The sequence below is a fragment of the Pieris brassicae genome, chromosome 4 (assembly GCF_905147105.1).
Source record: "Pieris brassicae chromosome 4, ilPieBrab1.1, whole genome shotgun sequence".
NCBI classification, from domain to species: Eukaryota; Metazoa; Arthropoda; class Insecta; order Lepidoptera; family Pieridae; genus Pieris; species Pieris brassicae.
Genome location: NC_059668.1, coordinates 13,561,854 through 13,585,063, shown reverse-complemented (window position 1 = coordinate 13,585,063; position 23,210 = coordinate 13,561,854). Strand labels below are relative to the sequence as shown.

General features: G+C 37.0%; 1 protein-coding gene across 4 annotated transcripts in view; it reads right to left on the bottom strand.

Annotated features, from left to right (window-relative positions):
- Positions 1 to 428: 428 nt before the first annotated feature.
- Positions 429 to 23,210, bottom strand: part of LOC123709124 (protein numb) — a 29,820-nt gene continuing 7,038 nt past the window's right edge. For 2 of the 4 annotated variants that reach the window (XM_045660259.1, XM_045660260.1), the window contains exons 2-7: positions 9,335 to 9,610; positions 8,081 to 8,232; positions 5,971 to 6,182; positions 5,520 to 5,763; positions 3,830 to 4,010; positions 429 to 2,745 (exon numbers count right to left, since the gene is read on the bottom strand). In XM_045660259.1, coding sequence (XP_045516215.1) covers positions 2,521 to 2,745; positions 3,830 to 4,010; positions 5,520 to 5,763; positions 5,971 to 6,182; positions 8,081 to 8,232; positions 9,335 to 9,541 — 1,221 coding nt within the window. In that variant the 5' untranslated portion in view covers positions 9,542 to 9,610 and the 3' untranslated portion in view covers positions 429 to 2,520. Of the gene's footprint in view, positions 2,746 to 3,829; positions 4,011 to 5,519; positions 5,764 to 5,970; positions 6,183 to 8,080; positions 8,233 to 9,334; positions 9,611 to 21,905; positions 22,785 to 23,210 lie in introns of those variants that run through there. The other 2 variants (XM_045660257.1, XM_045660258.1) reach the window with 2 other exon arrangements.

The window sequence follows — 23,210 nt, the reverse complement described above, 5'->3', positions numbered from 1 at the left end:
GTGATATTATTTTAGTGACCTGTTGGTGTATTGCACACCTTCAGCTATTAACATTTTGGAACACACGTGAGCCGTGTCAGCAGTTGGTCAATGTTCAAATAAAATCTGAACACAACCTATTTTAAAAAATCTACTTTTTGTTCCTCCCATACTAATCGCCAATTTCATATGTAACGACCTAATATATTATAATTTTATCTTTGATAAAACAATTTTACGTTCAAAGTAGCTTTTATGGCAGTTCGAGGATAAAAACGCAATTACATACTGTTAGAGAAAATATAATTCCTACGAATAGTAACCAAGGCGTCTGTTGTGTACTATTTGTACTTATTTAAGCTCTTCTTAGCACTTAGTAAACATTCTGTAAAAAACGTCTTCGAAGTCATAATTCTTCGGTTTATGGTGAAATAAAACAAGGGTTACTAACCATAATATGTATTTCTTTATAATATTTGAACTCTCATTACCTAAAATATCTACATACATAAGAGTTGGTATGTACATAATATAATTTAGCCAAAGATAAATTCAGAAAAATATACAGTGTTATGTTCCAACAACTAATTTCGATATAACAATTGCGATTAAGTACAGTACGACTATCCACTTCTTAAAATATATTTTACATGAAAAATGTCGAAAATAAAGTAGGACAGAGAAGTAACCTAAATTTTTTTTTTCATAGACTCAGATATTTATGGTTCGTCTGGACAAATAATTTTATTTAATTAAAATTAAAAAAAAACAATAGAACCATAATTTACGTAAATAAACTAAAATCTAATCTGTTAAATATGTTTTCTATGGCATTTGACAGTTTTGACAGATCAAGATTAGATACTGTTTGAGATATGACGCTAAACAATTATTTGAAAACATATATTTATGCTAAAACTTCTAAAGACTGCTTCTGTACATGCAGAATTTTACAAATCCTTAATATCACAATTATTTGTAAAATTTTGAACTATTTTTATTTCGTGGGTTAAAACGCATCAAGCGTTCATCTACTAAGGACATTTGTACTACAAACATGACTGCACAATAAATAATGTTATAGACACCGAGTGCGATACATCAATGTGCGATAAATGTCTCGTATATTTGCTACTCCCTACATAATACGTACAAAAGCGTGCTGGCGTGAGAATAAAAATGTCGGTCCAACTGTCGGAATGTAAAAACTCAAAAATCCTTGTGCAGTGTTTGTTGTGCTCCGTCATTAAAATCGCGACATCGCCATGTAAAAACTTACACAAATAACAATTACTAATCGTTAACCGAATTTACAGTTAATTAACAAAAAACAAAACAACATTAAAAATCACACCGAGTCATCATTTCCAGTTTGATCGTCTCATGTCAGAAATAAAAAAATTAACAAAGATTCACACAATTCTACAAATGTACAATTATATACAAACAGAAAAAAAACTATATCCAAGTACGTATATAACAAGCCAAGACGAATACTGCATTTTATTTGTTCCGGATCGAAGGACCAATCCTGCCCTCGGAGTGCCCATCTATAAGTGCACACGCAAGCAGAGTGCTCTTCGACGATTCGTTAAGTACTAAATCCGTAATTATTTAATTTTCAAATTCAGCGCGTAGCCTAAGTATTCTAGAGGATATCACGTCAAATGTGCGTAGACGCATCACATTTCAAAAAAGTTATAAATCATGTCAAAAAGTAAGTACTGAAATAAATCGTAGCAAACAATCGATTATGTAAAAAGAGAATATAAAAGAGTATACGCTGCGACGCGGACGTAAACATTCGTAGGCTAGGAACATATTCGGCGTTTAAGTACATCTTAAGTACGTGCTTAATTGTATTTGTACGAAATCTTCGCCTAGACGAATTGCAATAAGTACGATTCACGAAAGTAACCACTTAATAAACCTACAGAAAATTGATATTTTGTGGCAGTCAATTGAAAATTGGACAGATTTCGACCGAGTGCAAATCTCATGAGCTGAAATAGTTAAATTTTTTATCTTAAATTGCGTTCGATAGAGGAACTCATTGCGCCGTAGTTAGGGCTATCCCATAATATTATAAATGTGACATTTACTAGTGACGCTAGTGTAAAGTTGCGCTAACTCAACAAAATGAAGTTTGAAAATTGGCGCACAGCGCATGTCACGTGGTCAAAGTAAGGTCATTCTCATTAATATGTAATTAAATCAATATATATATATAGTTTAAATACGTTATGTTAATCAAAAGAAAACAAATTAAGCTAGCGCAGTAACGATTTTCTCATTTGTCAATGTATTAGATCTGTCACACAGTATGACCATAGACTATATCGTTACCGTGACGTTAGACATTTTTAAATGTCAATACAGGATGCCGTTGACATTATATGCAACGGCTTATATATGGATCAAACTAATATATATATTTGTCTATGCGCGTGTTATCCATCCCCATTTAATATAGAGTATCGCTTACCACAAACTTTTGTCTATGGCTTTTATAGAAGTTGTTCGAGGCAAATTAGTCATCAATTAGAGGGGTGCGGGTGTAAGGAAAGGGTTGGTAGTGGCATGTCCCGCGAAGGAAGCGGCCCTTCCGCCGGCCGACAAGGGCGGAGCCCGGGCGACACGCCCCAACCACGCCTCGGGGTGAGGCAGAGCGCCCACCGCTACGGGTACCGGCTCCTCCGTGAGGGCCCGGAGACCGAGAGACAGCTGCTGACACATTTCAGCCACTGGGTCAGATTCGACCGCGTCCTGGAAGCGATAATTTATATAAATAACAAATTATTTTTGCCATTAACATTCCATAATTAATTATTTAAAACTACTAAATCCTTTACGCAAAATGCTAAGAATTATAATATAGGAAAAAATACTACCGTATTGTCTTTTGTTAACATAGCTTTTACACATTAAGAAAACACTTTTTAAACGGATTAAAGCTATTTATTATTATTATAAACTTATAATTATTTACATAATTTAAAATTCATTTTTTCCGACGTTTTGCGTGCATTACTATACGTACACGCACTACGTATTATAATAATAATACATAGCTTCAATCCGTTTAAAAAGTGTTTTCTTAAAATTACTACCACTAAATAAATAAATTATTTTTCCTTCACTAGGGTTGCCAGGAAGAAATCGTTTCTTAGTGATAAGGCTGCCCGTTGCCTAATAACTTATGTAACCTGTTTTAACTTGTATATAACTATGTTTTTGTATAAGTGTACATAAAAAAATAAAATTAATTAATTAAAAATAGTTATTTTAAATTTAAAGTCAAATCATAATCTCGCAAACCAATAATTTAAAAACCATTTATTTCAATAAAATATCTTCTCTTAACACATCTTAATATCACATTCTAAAATCTAAATGGCTAGACCGATTTTGGTTTCGATATACAATTTGTGTATTTGAAGTGAAACTTCGTTATCGGCGTTGGAAAAATTACCGTCACATTTTTCCGTTACGCGCCATCTACTTTCCCTACCACGGTTGATTCGAAGAATACTTTCTCCAGCGAAGTAGGGATAGCGTATCGTTTAACAATGAATGAAATTCTGTAATAATCTTAGTAGAAGGTGAAATGAAATAATTGTATTATTTGTATGATATATGTCTATGATAATAAAAGCCTTTTGTTAAACTATACATAATTTAACCAATTTCTGTAAAGTTGCATATAGTAGATAATTTTTCTTAAAATAAGGTCATAAAGAAGTTTCACTTCTTACGTGTACACAAGTACAAGCACACATTTATATTTTTAACACGAGAGTACCGGACATCTGTAGTATTCTGTTTTAATTCAAATATACAGTTTACAAACCTCTATAGCTTCAATATCATTAGGTGCGGGCAGCGCAGGCAAAGCGGGCATCGTGGGCAAAGCGGGAATGGGCGGGGCGGGCAAAGGCGGGGTCGCGGGCGAACCGAGCCCCAATCGCTGTCGCTCAACTGTAGACGGTAGCTCGCTGATTCGTAGCGACATCTGGCGCTTGAATGGAGAACTGAAAAATAATATTTTTGATAAATTTTTCATAGAGGTTAAAAAAAACCAGCGTAGTTGGAGTTGCAACCAAATGGATCGTGACATTCTGATGTCACGCATTCTGCATATTTCTTTGATATTATATATATTTAATAGGCAAATTGTTGATCAGCCATCACGATCTTCAATTTATTAAGACGTGCCGATTTCTACGCGATTTACTCTCATCATAATAAATAAATTTGAACAAAAATCCATTCGTTTTTAATCGGGATTCGAATGCATGACTTGTTTAAGAGCACGTTTAAACTACTACACTAAGAATGTTTAAGAAAAACTTAATTTTAGTGATAAATTCAAGTACTGTGTAAGCTCCATGTAACGCCTCACGATTTATCGACGAACTCCCTAAAGCGTCGAAATCAATTGGCTGGTTTTGCTTGTCTTTCACATAATGATACATAGCAGTACACGCTCTCTCAATAACGACAACAATTGAGTTTAAAGTACTTTTGAAATTGCTAAAACTGTCCTAGCCCACAATAAACTCAACAGTCGGCATCATGCATACGAACTTTCTAAGCAATTCGTTATTTTCTCAACAAATTGGGATTGCTTGCTCGTGGAGACTGTTGTTTGCCATGACTAATATACTTATTAAGAGTATATAGTATGGTATAACGCTTTTCTTCTCTCCATGTAACCACAACTCTCTATAACACCATAAAATGTACAGTCCCTTCAGTGTCGTTATATAGAGTTTACACTGTATTTAGACTCAAATATAAAAGCGAGTTAAAAATGATAACTACATATATGTTTTTATCCACACATCATACATAGTACCAAACCTATGATATATTTTACAAACTATTTTATCTAAAATATGTCTATGTAGCGAAACATAAAAAATAATTAAAATAAATACTTAACAATAATTCGTTGAAATTTAAAGAAAGATGTTCGATTACTATTACACACCTTTATTGCCAACTAATAAACGATTCCTTAGTTAACTACTAAAAGAGGGAATTTGTATCTACCTTCAATATGACAATTCTACTAAAATTATTACAGCAAAAAGAGATATAAGAAATTTAACACAAAATATACGAGACAAGGCCGTACATTTAGAGCCCATCTTTTCTAAGCGTGGGGATTACTTAAATCGTTGGTATTAAGCCCGACGCCGGCACTCGCTTGAGCATATATTTACACTAGTGATAATAAATAGAGTACTTTATATTGACATATTATTTAAATCCCGTTGACCGGACACAAAAATACTTAAAGTATTTTTTTCAATTTAATATTAATAATTTATTTCAGAAAATTACACATTACTAAAATTTTAATTTAACTGTATCCTCTTAACTAATTTATGAAAACTATCCCGAGGTTGTATCCTCATTTTAGACACACCCTCAAATGGACTATCCAACACAACACAAACAACTTAACACACAAATTGTTCAGCTTAGAATAAAAAATAAAGTCAGCCTTTATACCATTGCATTCCACAACTAACCATACATACTTGTTATTGAGATGAGCAAAGCCGCGGAACGAGCCCTGTCTCTCCAGCAGATGCGGGGCAGCGTGGGGGCGCTCCACTGCGAAGGGGTTGTGAGCCGCGGGGCGTTGGCCCTGGGGCACGACGGGCGCCATTGGCACCGGGGCAGGGCTCGGTGCCTTAGGAGTGGGAGGCGTCGCCAGGGGAGCCGGGGTCACCGGCGGTCCGGCATCTGCCTCTGACACGCGACGACCAATCACTGGAAAATATTTCAAAACATATTAACCAAAATACATTCGTTTATTCTGTCATACATGAAAAATGCTGGCGTAAAATGCTTAGCAATTGATTACAAAGGAAGACTATCAAGCGAAGTAGGAACGATTCAAGTACACGGCATATAAAATATAGGGTCTTAAAACAGGTCCTTGTTCGACGACATTCCTAACAAATGACAAATCCGTACCCGACTTCCGGAAGGACCCCTGCCGCGTAAAGGCATGTGAAGCGGCATCTATGCTCATAGACACGGCGCACTCCTTATCCCGGCGTTGCTTGCGCTCAAGGCACGCTGCGAAGGCGCAGCCCACTGCGTGCGAAAGCCTCTCGCCGCTGTCACGTGACGCCAGGAACCCGTGACACATCCAGCGACGCGTCGTTCCATCGCGGCATATATAACTGAAATGATAAATCCAGATTTCACAACAATGTTACAGGAATGCGGTAAGTTGTTAAGTGATTTCGTATAATCTTTTCCTTATAAATATGTTTTCTCTACATAAAATCTCGCAGCGCAGCTGTTGTAATTACCGTACCTACTATAATGAAATGAATAATTATCTCGACGAATAAGTTTCTAAGAAATGCTGCCAGCGTTAAACACACTACAACAGGGACCAAGCTTATAAAATTGTTTTAATTTCTGTTTGATTAGTTTTTAATTATAAATAATTATATATTTTAATTATTATTATACTATGTAGGTTAAGAATATTGTGTATATTATTTCACACTAATTATATTCTGTTATGTCTGCCATTGTCACACAAATACCAAAATAAATCATATTCTATACTTAACAGAAACATTTGATTTTTACACAATTTCCTTATAATAGGACAACATCGTAAAGTTATATTTGATAAGTTACTTCTTTTATTATTTAGGACGGATAAAGACGCACCTCTGACATTGAAATGTCATGTACATTCAAGTTTAGAGATTGTAACCCTTGAAAATCATTACGTTATTTATTTGAAAGTAATGCAAGTGGCATTAATTTTAAGAGCGCGTCTTCCTCCGCCCGCTGTAGTCACTAGTGAAACAAGCGTATGCCTGAAGATTGCGTGAGATGAGACGGACAGATAGAATCGGTTTAGGCTTCTTGAACTGACGACAAAAATTGAGCTTTGTAATATAGTACTGTTATTCCATACAATTATTGATTACACAATAGTACCAAGCGTTGTAATACACAAAACACGGCACTGTGAGCTAATTTAGCTTATTTGTTATTTAATACCATTCAACTAAGCACGATTAAAACATACTAACGAGCATTAGGGCACTCAGAGTCGGGACTTAGCGTGTCAAATCCAATACGTTTACTACGGCTTCGGGTAAAGACGTAATCCAAGACATAAATGCGACACTCAAATTACATTTAATGCTTACAAACACGATATTCCTATAATGATAACCATTGTATCGCTTTTTGGATTATATAACTGTACAATATCTGCTAGATGAGAGCGCAAGTCACAAGGGACAAGGTCGATGTCTACGTCAGATCTAATGTTTAATTGAATGAAATCGACGGAATCGATCTCAATCATGCCAAACACGATAATCATATTTAGATTGAAGATTTTCTTGTTGTATTCGTGATTACGTGCTGTGTTCTGTGTCGTTTATAAAAAAAATCAAGGGATAAGATTATGAATACAGGTAGGTAGTGATACTTCAAGTTATAACGACATCGGCCCAACTCATCATCGGATGTCGAGGCAGAATACAAAATTCCACCCATCGGCAACGCACTCGCAAGCCCTCTGGCATTGAGTGTCCATGGGCGGCGGAGTCACTTAACATCAGGTGAGCCTCCTGCCGATTTCTTCATTTAAAAAAATCATATTTGGTCGTAAAAACCGTTGATTGACGTTGTTATTCAGTACCTAATACATAGAATTCAGCCGGGACTTTGATTTTGGTCAATAGAACCGGTATGTTGTTCTAAACGATGCCGCCAACGGTTTGGACTGTATTTAATTAAGAATATATCTTTTAGTTTCATATTTAATATACTACTAAAGAATTATTTGTTGTAATCTAAGTGATTTTGTGATTATTTTCAACGAAATGAAATTTATCGTAATCTTCCTATTTATCATACTATTTAGTATGATCAATCTTCACTGACTGTCTTGAATGTCTTGTCAGTGAATCTTTGTAACAAGAATGATGTATTGTAATATTTAATATAAAATAATTTGTTTTTTTTTATCGCTTTAAATGACATTAAATATGAATCAATAAGTGAACCAAAGAATTATCAATACAATAGAAACGTCATCTACCTGAATCCCCGTTCGTGATTCCTGTCTGGGGCACAAAAGGACACCTTCTCAATAGTCTGGTCCACTATGAGACCCTTCGTCTCTTCTTCCACTACCCTGAGGCCATCTCCACTTACATGCAGCACCGCTCTTACGGGACGACGACGTGAATTCTGAAATTTTTGCAAGTGTTCTTGAGAAATAAAATTAATTTAAAATATTAAAATTTATATACAATAATATAAATCTCTCATTAAAAGCCAGTTATCCTGTATAACATTATTATAAATAGATGTTACTTTAATTTATTTTCTTAAAACCTATTGAAAAGTAACAAAGACGGACGAAGTGACATTGAAAGTTATAGATGAAAAATGTCTTATTTTGATTATTTAATTAAAATACCAGTATAATTAAGGAAGAATCTTTGTCTAATGTATTAATTACACCACATTACAAGTAATAACACTACATTTTCAGTTTTATTCCAATATTCTAATTACAGTACAATTACAGTGTATAAAATATTTACATATAAAAAAATACATTAAAAAAGAAGAATTCGCAGATTACGTACCATATACGTGCTTAACTACTCTTTGTTTTAATCTAAGCCGACCACTGAATATCTCTGTATGAGTTACGTGCATACTGTCGTAATCATATAGACTTAATTTATAAATATATTAGGAACCAAATCCTTGTTTATTACTAAAGTTATTTATAGAATAATAAAACTAAAAAATACGCAATTAAAACTGTGGTTTCTATAAGGATACTCATTAACTATATTAATTAAAAGCGTTGAGGAAACCGTTCACGGCTATTCGAAGTAATTTCCATTTAGTATTACGAAAAGATAAATTTGTTTTCTATTGTTAACAAGGTTAATATTACCTGAGAACTATTTCAAACCTAAATAATTAATAGAACCTATAATTAAACTTATCTTTAACAAATTTTGCTACATATAAAGAGGATTGTGTGTTACCAATACATATTCCAACTTGCATGTCTTAAAAACCACTCTTCAAATCATTACAATATTAAAATATGCTTAATAATATATCGGTACCTCATAGGACTATATTTATATACTACTATATTATTTATTTTTCTGTCCCATAATAATTATAGGAATTAAATAAATAAATAAATTCAAACAAGGAATTTATTATATATAATTAAGATTTCTCAACGGAATCTTCTAGTTTCGATGTCATTCCCTCATAAAGTGACAACATTTGAAAAGCATAACATAAACTTGCAACTCACCCGAAGCACCTTAAGCGCCTCCTCGCAGACCTGCATACCCCGGGACTCGAACACCTCAACGCAGCCGAGGTACTTGACCGGGAAGGTGCAGGTACCAGCTCGGACGGCTGCCTCATCCGCGTGCCATTGGTGAGGCCTCGCCGATTCAGGCGGGCTGCCTTTACGCCGACGGAAAGACTCCCGGAACGACCGGCGCAAGCGCTCCATGCCTGCGCGCGGCGGGGACAACGCGCCAGCTGCGCGTGCCCGCCGCACAGACCCGCGTACTGACGACTTCTGTAAAGCACAGAAAATTGTTTAATATAGAGAAACTAAGCTGTACCAAAGAAATTGTTGGCCTAGTTGCTTCAGTGTGCGACTCTCATCACGGAGATCGTAGTATCAATTCCCGTGTGTAACGGCGAAGGAAAACATCGTGAGGAACCCGGATGTCTATAGATAGACCTAAAAACTCAACGGCGTGTATCAGGCTGATCACACAACTGTTACAAAAATCTGAGGTCTACACCAAAAAGGTTGTAGCGACAGAGTTTTTTATATTCATAAACTGTACATATAACTAAGAAGTATTAAGGCCTATGACATAAAAGGAAAATAATCTGGAAGAGATCGCTTGAAAGCGATAAGGCCGCCAGTTGCCCTCCTTTTTATTTAATTATGTTCAATTTCTATATTGTAATGTAACGAAGTGTTAATAAATAAAATTAAAATCGACGAATTTTTATCTATATCTAATTCTAGCTTCCATCGACAACTTGTCAACTGAACAAACTGCTTGTACGGCTTCTGGATGAACGGGACGTGTAAATGACATATATACACACATATAACAAAACAATAAATGCCTGCGACTGACTATAATCTTGACTACAATTTAAGTAATCGCCAAGTTTATAATACCAAGATAGAGTTAGCAAAATGTACGTCCTAGGCTCGTACACCGCTACTTGTTAGTTATAGCGCTAAAAGTATTTTATTAATTAAGTTACCTTTTAAATATTTTTCCACGTCGACAAGGGGGTATTTATATTTTAATTTACTTTAGTGCACTTGATTAGTATAAATATTGTTAACAAAGTATAATCAATACTTGCAGTGTCTACCTCAGCACTAGAGCACACAAAATTTACTAATAAAACACGAACTTTCAACTTTCGTTCATTGAGATGAGCAAACATAATGGAGGTTTACCGTAGGTGTGATCACCAAATAAAGCTTTCATAGTGAAACTCATGTGAATGTGAAAGTTATAGCACAACGAGCTAACCGTTCTAGTATCCATACGACATATATCCTACCCATACTACACATATATTGTAATTAGACTCATTTGAAACTTACCGCCCATTATTTCAATTAATTTTATTCAAGGCTATTCAAGTTTGTCATGGAAAGACACAATGGCATGGTGCACTCAACCCGGCATATATACAGTATTTATTATATATTTTTACGTAACAGGAGGCAAACGGCTCGCCTGATGTTATATGATACTGCCTATGGACACGCATTGTCAGGGGGCTCGCAAGTGCTTTGCCGGCCTTTTAAGAATTGGTATGCTCTTTTCTTGAAGGACTCTAAGTCGAATTGATTCGGGAATACTTCAGTGGGCCGCTGGTTCCACATAGTGGTGGTGGTAACAGAATCCTAAATTGATTAGTATTCTAAATACATATGTAACTATATATCTGTGGTAGGTCAAAATATGATGTCATACTGAGCAAAAATGTACTTATCATTATATATATATACTATATAGCTATGGTACATCTATCAAATTTTCAATTGCTTTTCTCTCTCTCTCTCTCTATCTCCAGGTCATTGAATGTATTATAAGTAATTGTTGTTCGTGAAAAAAGTTTCACTTCTTTTTTATTCTATTTTTACATTCTAGGACACGATAAATAGATAATCTATCTTTAGAGTAGGTACTTTGACGTAGAATTAGTAACGTATACATTAATCATACATTTACTATACATTAAAACCAATTTATGATTTCATATATGTCAGCCAGCCTTAAATTGATGTTATCTGCGGTATAAGGAAAATAATATATTTTCAATTGCATTGCAAAGTGTATTATTATTAATAATATAATCTACACTTACAAAACCAAAATCACTCAACATTTTCAAGTTTAATTTTTTATTGAATCTATATAAAAACCAGCATTATATATTTAATATATCAATTTTTCTTAAACATTCAAGGCGTCTATGATATTGTTACGAGCTAGGGGATCGGATAGAAAATGCCGTGGATTTATTCAAGGGTTTATTTCTTGGTAAATCAATGAGGAATTTATGGGCACAAATTAATAGCAGAAATGCACTTATAGCACACAAAAACAATCACTTATTACTTCACTTATGCACACTTCACACAGTACTTTATCACTTATATTCACTTATATTCACTTTTATCGCTTCGGTGTTTCGCTCTTGTTATCGCATTCAAAACTAAGTCACTAGTCGCGTTTCGGCTCGCTTATATATCCCTGGGAATAATTCTAAACAATATTCGAGAACTTTCTAGGCGCGCTTGCTACTGAGTAGCGATTGCACAATTCTAGAACGTTCGCACTCTTTGTCTCTTTCGCACGTTGCTCCGTCCTTGTCGTACGGCGTTCTAGAGTGCTCGTCTAGTTTCGAGAAAGTTCTGATCTTCTCTCTCTCTCTCTCGTATCACTTCGTCCTTGTCTCACACCTAGAAAGTTCGGTCTAGAATATTCCTTCATCAAAGGGGTATAACTAGGCCTGAAAACGCCTGAAAACGGGTCTCCTGAAAACTGCACCACTCGACTACACATGTTCTGAAACTGACTGAAAAAATGTTTCAGCTTCCTGAAAACTAGGGTAACATTATGAAAATTACAATTTTCTAATATGTGATTGACCCTCTCCTGAAACGGTCAGAAATCATATTACAGCTTGCTGAAAAGTTCTCTAACTAGTGGAAAAATCTAGAAACATTGCAGTCGACCCGTCTTCGTAACACTACCCCTTCCTTAGACATGCTCGTCCCGAGCATCATTACATCCTTTATAGGGAGCCAATCGATTTATGTGAACGACTTTCGGTTTGCTCCTTAAACCACCCACTTTCTTTATGCGATAGGTAACGTCATTTATCTTCGTGACTATCGTGTATGGACCGTCCCAGTCAGCTTGAAGCTTTGGTGATTTGCCTTTTCGTTTTGTTGGGTTATGGAGCCATACTTGCGAGCCTTCTTTAAATTCTATGTGATTCGTCTTTCTGTCATACCTAATCTTCGTAGTCTCACTTATTTTACTTTGTGATGCTCGTACGTGTTCATGGATTTCGTCCAGTTTATTACGCAGACCCGCAGCATATTCTGTAACACTCTCCGGTGTGTCAGGTGGTCGCCCAGTTACAATATCCGCTGGTAATCTAAGTTGTCTCCCAAACATGGCTAAAGCAGGAGTAACATTTGTGGTTTCATGAACCGCAGACCGGTATGACATTAGAAATAATGGAATATACTTGTCCCAGTCTTTTTGATGGTTGTCCACCAGTTTTGCCAAGTGCCTTTCCAAAGTTTGATTGAAGCGTTCCACCATTCCATCTGACTGTGGGTGATATGGAGTAGTCCGCGTCTTATGAATTCCCATTAATCGGCACAATTCTTGAAATAGTAGAGACTCAAAATTTCTTCCCTGATCACTGTGCATTTCCAAAGGTACTCCAAATCTAGAGAATACGTCATTTACAAGTATCTCAGCTACTGTAACTGCCTCTTGATTGGGAATAGGGAATACTTCGGGCCACTTCGTAAAATAATCCATAACAACCATGATGTACTTATTTCCTTTTTCTGTTAACGGAAATGGTCCAGCTATGTCAACTGCTATCCTCTCCCATGGAGCTCCGACATTGTATTTCTTCATACTCGCTCTAGTTCTCGACTGTGGGCCTTTAACAGCTGCACAAGCTTTACATTTCCGAATCCAGTCTTCTACATCTTCGCGGCAATGTATCCAATAAAATCTCTCTTTAATTTTCAAAAGAGTCCTTTTTACACCTAAGTGTCCGCCTGATGAGCCGTCATGAAACATTTCCAATATGTTGCGAATCTTGGCTCTTGGCACAACTAACTGTAGATGAGATGCATCCCCACGAGCGTTTTCCCATTTACGACATAACACCCCATTATGGAGAACTAAGCTATCCCATTGAGCCCAGTAACTCTTGGTCGTGGTGCTAGTAGATGCAACATCATTCCATCGCGGCTTTATAGCTGAAGATTTCATCCAGTCCAGAATTGGTTTAATGTCAGAGTCTTGTTGTTGCTCTTCCTGAATTAATTTACCACACCAATCTGGACTAATGGTATCCGTTCTGAGTATCCTCACATTGGCAACCTCTCTACCTTCGTGTCTTGTACAATGTTTACAGTCTTCCTCACATGGCCTACGAGACAATGCATCTGCGTTCCCGTGCGCTCTACCCTTGCGATGTTCAGTAGCAAAGTCATACTCTTGCAATTGTTCGATCCATCGAGCCACTTGTCCTTCTGGGTTCTTGAACTGAAGTAGCCATTTTAATGCAGCATGATCTGTTCTAAGACGGAACTTGCGACCTAGTAAGTATTTACTGAAATGCTGCAGCGTCTTCACAACAGCCAGTAGTTCCCTCCGAGTGACACAGTAGTTTCGTTCTGGTTTCGATAACGACTTGCTGAAGTAGGCTATTACTTCCTCGCGCTCACCTTTTACCTGTGATAGTACACCTCCGATGCCAATTCCACTGGCATCTGTATCTACCACATATTCGCCATCATGGTCCGGGTAGCCTAGTATCGGAGTCTCACATAGTCGGTTCTTGAGCTCATTAAATGCAACTTCACACTCTCCATCCCATGTGAATTTTCTCTTCTCTTCGGTGAGTCTGTGAAGAGGTTTTGCAATATCCGCGAAATTTTTCACGAATCTTCGGTAGTAAGAACATAAGCCTAAGAAAGCACGGACTTCAGTTTTATCTTTAGGTACTGGCCATTCCTTCACCGCAACTATCTTCTCGGGATCTGTTCGAACTCCGTCCTGCGATATAATGTGACCCAAGTAGCTCACTTCTCTTTTAAAAAATAAACATTTCTTTGGACTTAATTTCAGGTTGGCTTTATGGAGTCTGGTGAGCACCCGTTGCAGATTCCGTATATGATCTTCAAAATTTCTCCCAATGATGACTACATCATCCAAGTATACTAAGCAGGCTTGTCCTATCAGTCCTGACAGTACTTTCTCCATTAGTCTTTCAAAGGTAGCAGGCGCATTGCAAAGCCCAAACGGCATAACTTTAAACTGCCATAGTCCTTTTCCAGTTGAGAACGCTGTCTTCTCTTTATGACTTGGGTCTATCTCCACCTGCCAGTACCCACTTTTCAAGTCTAAAGTTGTAAACCATTTTGCCCCACTTAAGGTATCCAAGGTGTCATCTATTCTAGGTAAGGGATAACTGTCCTTCTTTGTGATATCGTTAAGACGACGGTAGTCGACGCAGAACCTTAAACTGTTATCCTTTTTCTTGACTAAAACTACTGGAGAGCACCAAGGGCTGGAAGATGATTCAATGACATTATGATTTGACATTTCCGCAATCATCTTGTCTATATTCTTTTCATATGCGACAGGTACTCGTCGCGGTCGCAAACGTATCGGTGCTTCGGTTCCAGTCTCAATTCGATGTTTAACTACACCTGTCCTGCCTAGATCTCCATCGTGTGTAGCAAACATGTCTGAAAATGACTTCAATAGTTCCTTTGCTTTCAACATTTCTTCTTTTGACAAGGTTACCTTACAGTCCTTTAATACTTCTTCAACTATATCTCGTTGTTTACTGACTGTACTATTTTCAGTGATAGATCTATAGACGTCGTACCCTCCCTTCAATGTATTACCTTTTAGAGAAACTACCTCATCTCTACACTTGAACGTACCGTTCTCCAAGTCAATCTTACAGTTGTAATGCTTCATGAAGTCTAAACCGATAATACAGTCATCCACGATGTCAGCAATAATCACCTTATGTCTATATGATCTTCCCCCAATCTTGAAGGTAGCGATACCTTCCCCTCGAACGGTTATGTGCTGACCAGTAGCTGTAAGGAGCTCTACATTTCCACCAGAAAGGCTTTTGTAAAATGACTTCAGAAGTTGGTATCTAATTACTGTCCGGGAAGCTCCAGTATCAAGGGTTAACTCACACCTACATCCGTTTACTTCTCCGTCGATAACAATGGTATTCCCATCCTGAGTTTGAGTGATCATAACTTTTGGGGCCTTCCTTACAGAACCGGCCAGCACCCGCCCCGTGGTCCTGGCTTCTACTCGTTTCCCTGCCGCTGTTCAGCGGCAGTCACACCCGCTGCTTCCGGTTCCCCACGTCTAGTCTTTATTTCGCCTCTGAGATCTTTTTTAGGGCATGAAAACCTCATATGTCCTATTTCCCCACAGAGGTAACAGGTGGGTCCACGTTGGGTACTTGGTTTTTCCGTGACAGCCCTAATGCGGTTAGGTCGATGATCCTTGCAAAATGCTTCCACCTCCAACGCATGGGCAAGAGCATCCTTAAGTTCCTTATGGTGACCGAGGTTCACAGCCATTCGAATTTCACGGTCTCGAATACCGTCGACAAAAGCTTGAACCAGCATCTTGTCTGCAACATCTGGTGAGGATGCGTAGGCCTTCCTTACCAGCTTCTCTATTTCAAGTCCCCATTTTTGCAAACTTTCATTTGTCTGCTGTATTCTATCTTTCAATTGAGCCCTGTAAACGTGCTCTAAATGTGCGTCTCCATACCGTGATTCCAGGGCATCTAGCAGTTGCTTCAACGTCACCTTACCTTTCTTGGTATCTAATATGGAGAGGGCTTCGTCTCGCAATCCCAGAATAAGGGCGGTAACTGCTTTATCGTCAGTCCACCCGTTTGACTGTGCTACAGTCTCAAATTGAAGCTTGTACGCGCCCCAAGAAGATGTACCATCAAAGGGAGGCACTTTCACATTTCCAGGTGGTGCAACAGTCGTGACAACACCAGTGGTCTTCAGGCATTGGATTTCATTTTCTATTCCAAGGATACGTTTATCCTGCTTGGATAGCTTACAATCCATATCAGATTCCAAATTCTCGATTTTTTTATCTACCTGTACTTTCAGGTCACAAAGTTTTTCTCCGATACGGCGAGCCTGTTCCTCCATCATCTGACGTGTATGTTCTTCTTGACGGCGTGCCTGTTCTTCTTGACGGCGTGCCTGTTCTTCCATCATTTGTCTTGTCTGTTCTTCCTGACGGCGTGCCTGTTCTTCTTGACGGCGTGCCTGTTCTTCCATCATTTGTTTTGTCTGTTCTTCCTGACGGCGTGCCTGTTCTTCTTGACGGCGTGCCTGTTCTTCCATCATTTGTCGTGTCTGTTCCTCTTGACGGCGTGCCTGTGCTTCCATCATTTGCTGCAGAGCAAGGAGGATGTTGCCATCGTTACTTTCACCCATCCCGCGGTTCGCATCGAAACTTTGTCGCCGGGCGGCATCGCGTGCTGATTGCGCCCTTGTCTGCACTCCCTCCGCAGCTGAAGACTCTGCCACAAACTCCTCCTGATTCTCCCTTGGAGTAATTGGCATGCTTCTATCCCACTTCTGACACCAAAATGTTACGAGCTAGGGGATCGGATAGAAAATGCCGTGGATTTATTCAAGGGTTTATTTCTTGGTAAATCAATGAGGAATTTATGGGCACAAATTAATAGCAGAAATGCACTTATAGCACACAAAAACAATCACTTATTACTTCACTTATGCACACTTCACACAGTACTTTATCACTTATATTCACTTATATTCACTTTTATCGCTTCGGTGTTTCGCTCTTGTTATCGCATTCAAAACTAAGTCACTAGTCGCGTTTCGGCTCGCTTATATATCCCTGGGAATAATTCTAAACAATATTCGAGAACTTTCTAGGCGCGCTTGCTACTGAGTAGCGATTGCACAATTCTAGAACGTTCGCACTCTTTGTCTCTTTCGCACGTTGCTCCGTCCTTGTCGTACGGCGTTCTAGAGTGCTCGTCTAGTTTCGAGAAAGTTCTGATCTTCTCTCTCTCTCTCTCGTATCACTTCGTCCTTGTCTCACACCTAGAAAGTTCGGTCTAGAATATTCCTTCATCAAAGGGGTATAACTAGGCCTGAAAACGCCTGAAAACGGGTCTCCTGAAAACTGCACCACTCGACTACACATGTTCTGAAACTGACTGAAAAAATGTTTCAGCTTCCTGAAAACTAGGGTAACATTATGAAAATTACAATTTTCTAATATGTGATTGACCCTCTCCTGAAACGGTCAGAAATCATATTACAGCTTGCTGAAAAGTTCTCTAACTAGTGGAAAAATCTAGAAACATTGCAGTCGACCCGTCTTCGTAACAATATTTATATTCTTAAACGAAACTGGTTAACCTTGAACAGTGTTCCTATCTTGAGAATAAAAAATGTCGAATTTTACATATCACAGCGTAGTATTCTTTCTTATTTGATATTTTATACTATTATCTAGTTACTGGCCTATACTGTTTTTTTTACAGTGAAATAGAAATTAATAAATAACATGAATAAAATTGAATGTATTTCCCAGCCTAGTACATATTCTAAGACAGTAGTTAGTACACGAGTGAGCAAGACTTGATGAATAAAGCGTACAGTTCCTGGGTCAACTGGATGCTTTAAATAATAGAAGAAATTATTTTTACTCTATATTTCCCACTCACGTATAACAAACAAATAATTCTAATTGATTAGAATTTCTAGTTAATTGAAATTAATGATTCGTAATTCTGAAGAGTGCTTGCGTCTGGCTATACATTTGGGACGTGACTCCGACCCACGATTCAGGTAATCGCCACGCTTATAAAACTAAGAAAGCCCGACTAAGCAAAATGTACAACCTTGACTCGTACAAGTATCATACTTTCCTGTTATTTGATATTATTTTATTCATGAAACGTACGAATAACATTTCGCGGGATTCGTGTTTTATTTACACTTGTAATCACGTCGCGCTGTCGCATTGATAGATTAAATTTTTTCGTGTTTTCAAGACTTGTACTGCAGTGGTCACGATAAGATAATAATTTAGGTTTATTTAGATTTGTTATAAGTTTTTTTTAATATTACTTTTATGGCCTGGTAACAAGACCTTTAAGCCAAGTCTTATTTTCGGTTTTGTTAAAAGTTATTGACTATCATAAATTCTATTCATTGTATTTTATTTATTGCCGTTTCAATTTATGACATGAGCATCTGTTAAATTCTAAATTTTAGCGTAAAAAGGAAATAATAATAAATGTATATTAAATCTAATTTATAGGTTAGAGGTTATTCGAAATCGAAAAACAAATTTCCATTTCTGATAAAAGAGTGGAGATGTGGTGTTGGAGAAAGATGCTTCTCATACCATAGACCGCCAAAAGAACTAACCAATCAATCTTGGATCAACTCAGAGTTCGTAGGACACACTCATCAATGTGCTACAGAAGAGTTCTCAATTACTTAGATCATATTCCCCGTCTGGAACCAAACCTGGACAAGATGGTTGTCGTCTGCAAAGCGTAAGGCCACGAGGCAAAACGCCAACCCGCTGGTATGAACAAGTCACGATTCTGACTAGCCTCCCCAGAACATCTGCGCAGGGAAGCCACAAACCGAACAAGTGGAGTGGAGACACTACTAGCAAGATAGCAGGAACGCTTACGCGTGTCACTGTCCTTACAGTACAGGAGTATAGAAGAGTAAAGCTCGTACTTCTTATAACAAGGTACTATAAGCATTGATAAGTTAAGCAATGTTTTGTTACATATTTGACAGAGTGATTCGAGGATTCAATAGCCACTTCGGGTTTAGTTTACATTATAAAACTAAAGATTTCAACATTCAAAATCATTTTTCTAATGAATTTTTTGCGGCAAGATGATGAATGGTTATACCGGAAGTCGAGATATAATAAATTTATACGATATGAACAAAGTTCCAGTGGGTTCTTGGGAATCATCGCCAGGTGGAGTGTGTATCTCCAATCTCCACCATCACACGGAAACCGGTGCATTTTTGTATGGGATTTTTTTTTCGGATTGTATGAGAGTCAAACAACGCTAGGTTTTTTAATGTTACTCTTAGATGTTATTATATAGGATACCAAGATTCTGATCAAAATAGTGTACTTATTACTTAACAGTTTAATAAAAACATATTTTTTAAGGCATTTTAGTAAAGGTACAAAGAATGCTTCCTAATGACATTTATAATAGAATTTAAGTTTCCATCGACACTGAGATATTTAAAATTCCATAGACAATATTTAAAAAAACTAACTTAACGGCCAAGTACAAAATTTAATCACTACGAACACCTTCTTCGTAGAACTATTAATTTTCCTGTCGCGTACTTAAAAACGTAGCCAACGATTGTTAAAGGTTCATTATGAATACTAATCATTTGTTAATTCCTGTGTGTGTGACACATAGCTGCCTACCATATGCAAATAATCCATTAAGTCTATCTACCTATTGTAGGAAGGTTCTATAGGTAAAAATGTACTTATTATGATTAATTATTTAATTTTTGCTCTCAGAATCAGAACATATGATATAGAATCCATGAATATATCCTATACAAGTGTGAAAATTACGTGAGAACTTAAGAAGCCGCCAGTCCAGATTTATTTAACTTCCTAACACTTAACAGAGCAATTCTAAAACTCTTTATGGAGTTGCTGTTAGGTCCACCGAGTTCATCATATTAATATATGGTATACCGCGTACATATATGATGCATTAATTAAATTTATAAAATAACACAAAATTCACATGGTGCAAAGGGCGGCCTTATCTCTAAGCAACGAATTTTAAAGCAAAGAAAACGGTGATGTATAAATAGTGGCGGTTGCGAAACTCATAAACCGATTTCCCGCATACATATAAAAGACTTGCATTATAGTCTAAAACACAAATTCTGACAATGCTGGAGGGGTTAAACATATTATTTTAAAAGAATCATACACAGCTGATAGGTCACGTTATAAGTTTATGACTCTAACGGTGAATAAGTCAAAGTTCGATTCCTGGAAGTATTTATCACGTATTTCGCCTTCAAAAATCTTTATATATTTTTATCATTTCTAATTTTGTTATGTAAAAAACGGTCTGTAGTTTAAAAAAGTTTTAGTTTAAGTATTATTAAAGTATTTCCGAAACATTCAGGTACATATAGGTAGGTAGGTAGATTATAGGGCAACATATAGGTCAAGAAAAGAGTGTATCAATAGAAAAGGCCGGCATAGCACTTGCGAGCCTCCTGGCTCTTATCACTTAACTGTAGATATGCTTCGAGCCCTATATGTATATTAGTTTAATATATAACGTTAATATCTGACGTTGTATCTGTATGTACAAATGACCCATTTATCACAATATTTTTTCCTGATTTTAAGCGGTTCGCTTCGTAGATGTTATTTAATTACATATTAACATCCAATTCTACGTAATTTCTAAGTATATTAAAGTTTACTTTACATATAGATAAATAAAAGTAAATAACGTTAAAGGTTTTTACAGATAAAAAGGTACGTAAAGTTTATCATAGTACAAATTCTTGGATAAACATAACAGGATTAAAGTATTTAACAGTCTAATAAACACATGTTAATAGAACTGTCCTTGTCGTTCGTTAGTAACATGGGGTCATATTGATGAGTGCAACAAATAGATTGGCACGATAATGTACTTAAAAACCTCAATTAAACACGTGTAGCATAAGCCCTATTTCTAAAGAAAATCGTGCGTGAACTACTTAACAACAAAAATAAACCTAAAGGCCATTAAAACTATTTTCAATGGAAGCGTAAAAAGGGTCCGAGCTTTATATTTCCATAATTCATTCATCATGGAGCTGCATAATCCCTGAGCAACTAAGAAAAATATTTCCAAAATAACAAATAAAAATCTGTGTAATTGCGGCTTTTTACTAAAAAAAACTCATTTGTCTCTATATAACGCAGGGTAAACACAGTTTGACAGATGGAAATAGATATAATTTTTTATGAATGTAGTCAAGTCCGCTTTCGCAGGACAGGCCGTTAGTTTATTTATAAAGTTGACAATTATTCGGATGAAACATTGTTTCGTTAAAAGATGTTTGGAATTTATTCATATTATATAATAATTCCGTTTCAAATATATTCAGACCAGTAGTTTATAGGAATACATGCATATACAAAGTACATTAGGAAGCTGGGCTTATCTTTTTACCTAAACTGAAATTTACCAGCGATGTCCTAACAAGATCTGCTCCAATTCGTCATTTGTTATGCAAATAGGTTGCGTTGTTAAAAGTAAACTTACAAACATAAATTATATAGTAGACTGCTATGAGGTAAGCTTAAATTAGCACTAAACAAAGATACAACTGACTAGGTCAATTGATTGAATACAAATTAAATGACTAATTCGATATGACGAATATTAGAAATCGTAATTACATTAAATCATGAATACACTAAAGATCGTACCATTTTCAAATCTGGATTCTGCGCCTGGACATGATCCAGCGGTTCATGCGGTGATGATCCCTGATTGCCCATTTCGAACAATTGTAATCACTTTGAAACAACACTATATTCACAACTTTACCGTACACCCCCGAATATTCACTATATATATCTTTAATATAATTATCATAGTAAGGGTTCTTTCACAATATGCACGAGTAGTGAGTACACCAGTTGCTCAACTCCTCCAATAACAACTGGATCCCATTCGTCGCACAGACAGATAATTTCGAAGAAGTTTAAACTCAACAAACATGGCAAAGCACAACACAAACACTACACTCCCACGAATGTTGCAACCTTGATGTTTATTCACGGATATATATATATATTTCAATTTATCTTATTTTTTCTTTTATCTAGTTACAAGGTTTATTGTCTCATTACAGTATTAATTAATTTATAAAACAAGGGATGAAGGTTTAAGATGCGGTAGTCGACTCGAAATCGTGTGAATTCGTTAACAATAAAAATTTAAAAATGGGGGTCAACTTTTCCCACAAACGATGAATAAACGCAGAGAGGCGCATTGAACCCGGTACCGGGTCCGCGGGGCGAGGGGGGTAGGTAGGTAGCTGGGAACGAGTGCCGATGCCAGCTGAACGTTATTTTTTCCCACAGCATTGTTCTTCGGACCGTAGAATGTAACGATTTTTTAAATTAACACTCTAATACTTTTTAAAAATGTACTATTTGCTTATGGTAAGCACTGATCTACATTTTGACTAGATAAAATAAGTAAATATTAAGAAATACGGTTGATGGGAGCGCGCGCGCCGCGCTTGAGGCGGACAAGTTTACTGTGGAGCCGAACTGAGTGGTCGGTCGCGACTCGCGGCATGCGGCGTGCGTGAATCGCGCAAACCCTGTTGAGTGAAGCCCCTTACGTCCCGTGCCTCGCCCCTCAGCCTACCGACCGGTCCTTACTCCTTTGCATTGTCAAGATTGACGACCGGTGAGATCATCATATTAGACAATTTGAATTCGATGAAGTTTATAAATTATGCAGTATCCAAGTTGGCGAGCCGATTACTAGTCAGGCAATTTCAGGCAGCTTAGAAATTTCCTGAGAGACTTCTTAAAATATTGAGTTTAGTTTGTTATATATTGATTAACGAATATGTAAAGCCACTTGAATATTAGGTTCACAAGGATTGAAGTGTACCAAATGGCAAAGCTCTCACATCCGTTCGAATTGAACAGCTGTTAAGCCGGCGCGGGCGCAGGCGGCGCGTGCGAGCGGGACGGACGCAGGTGTTACGGGAG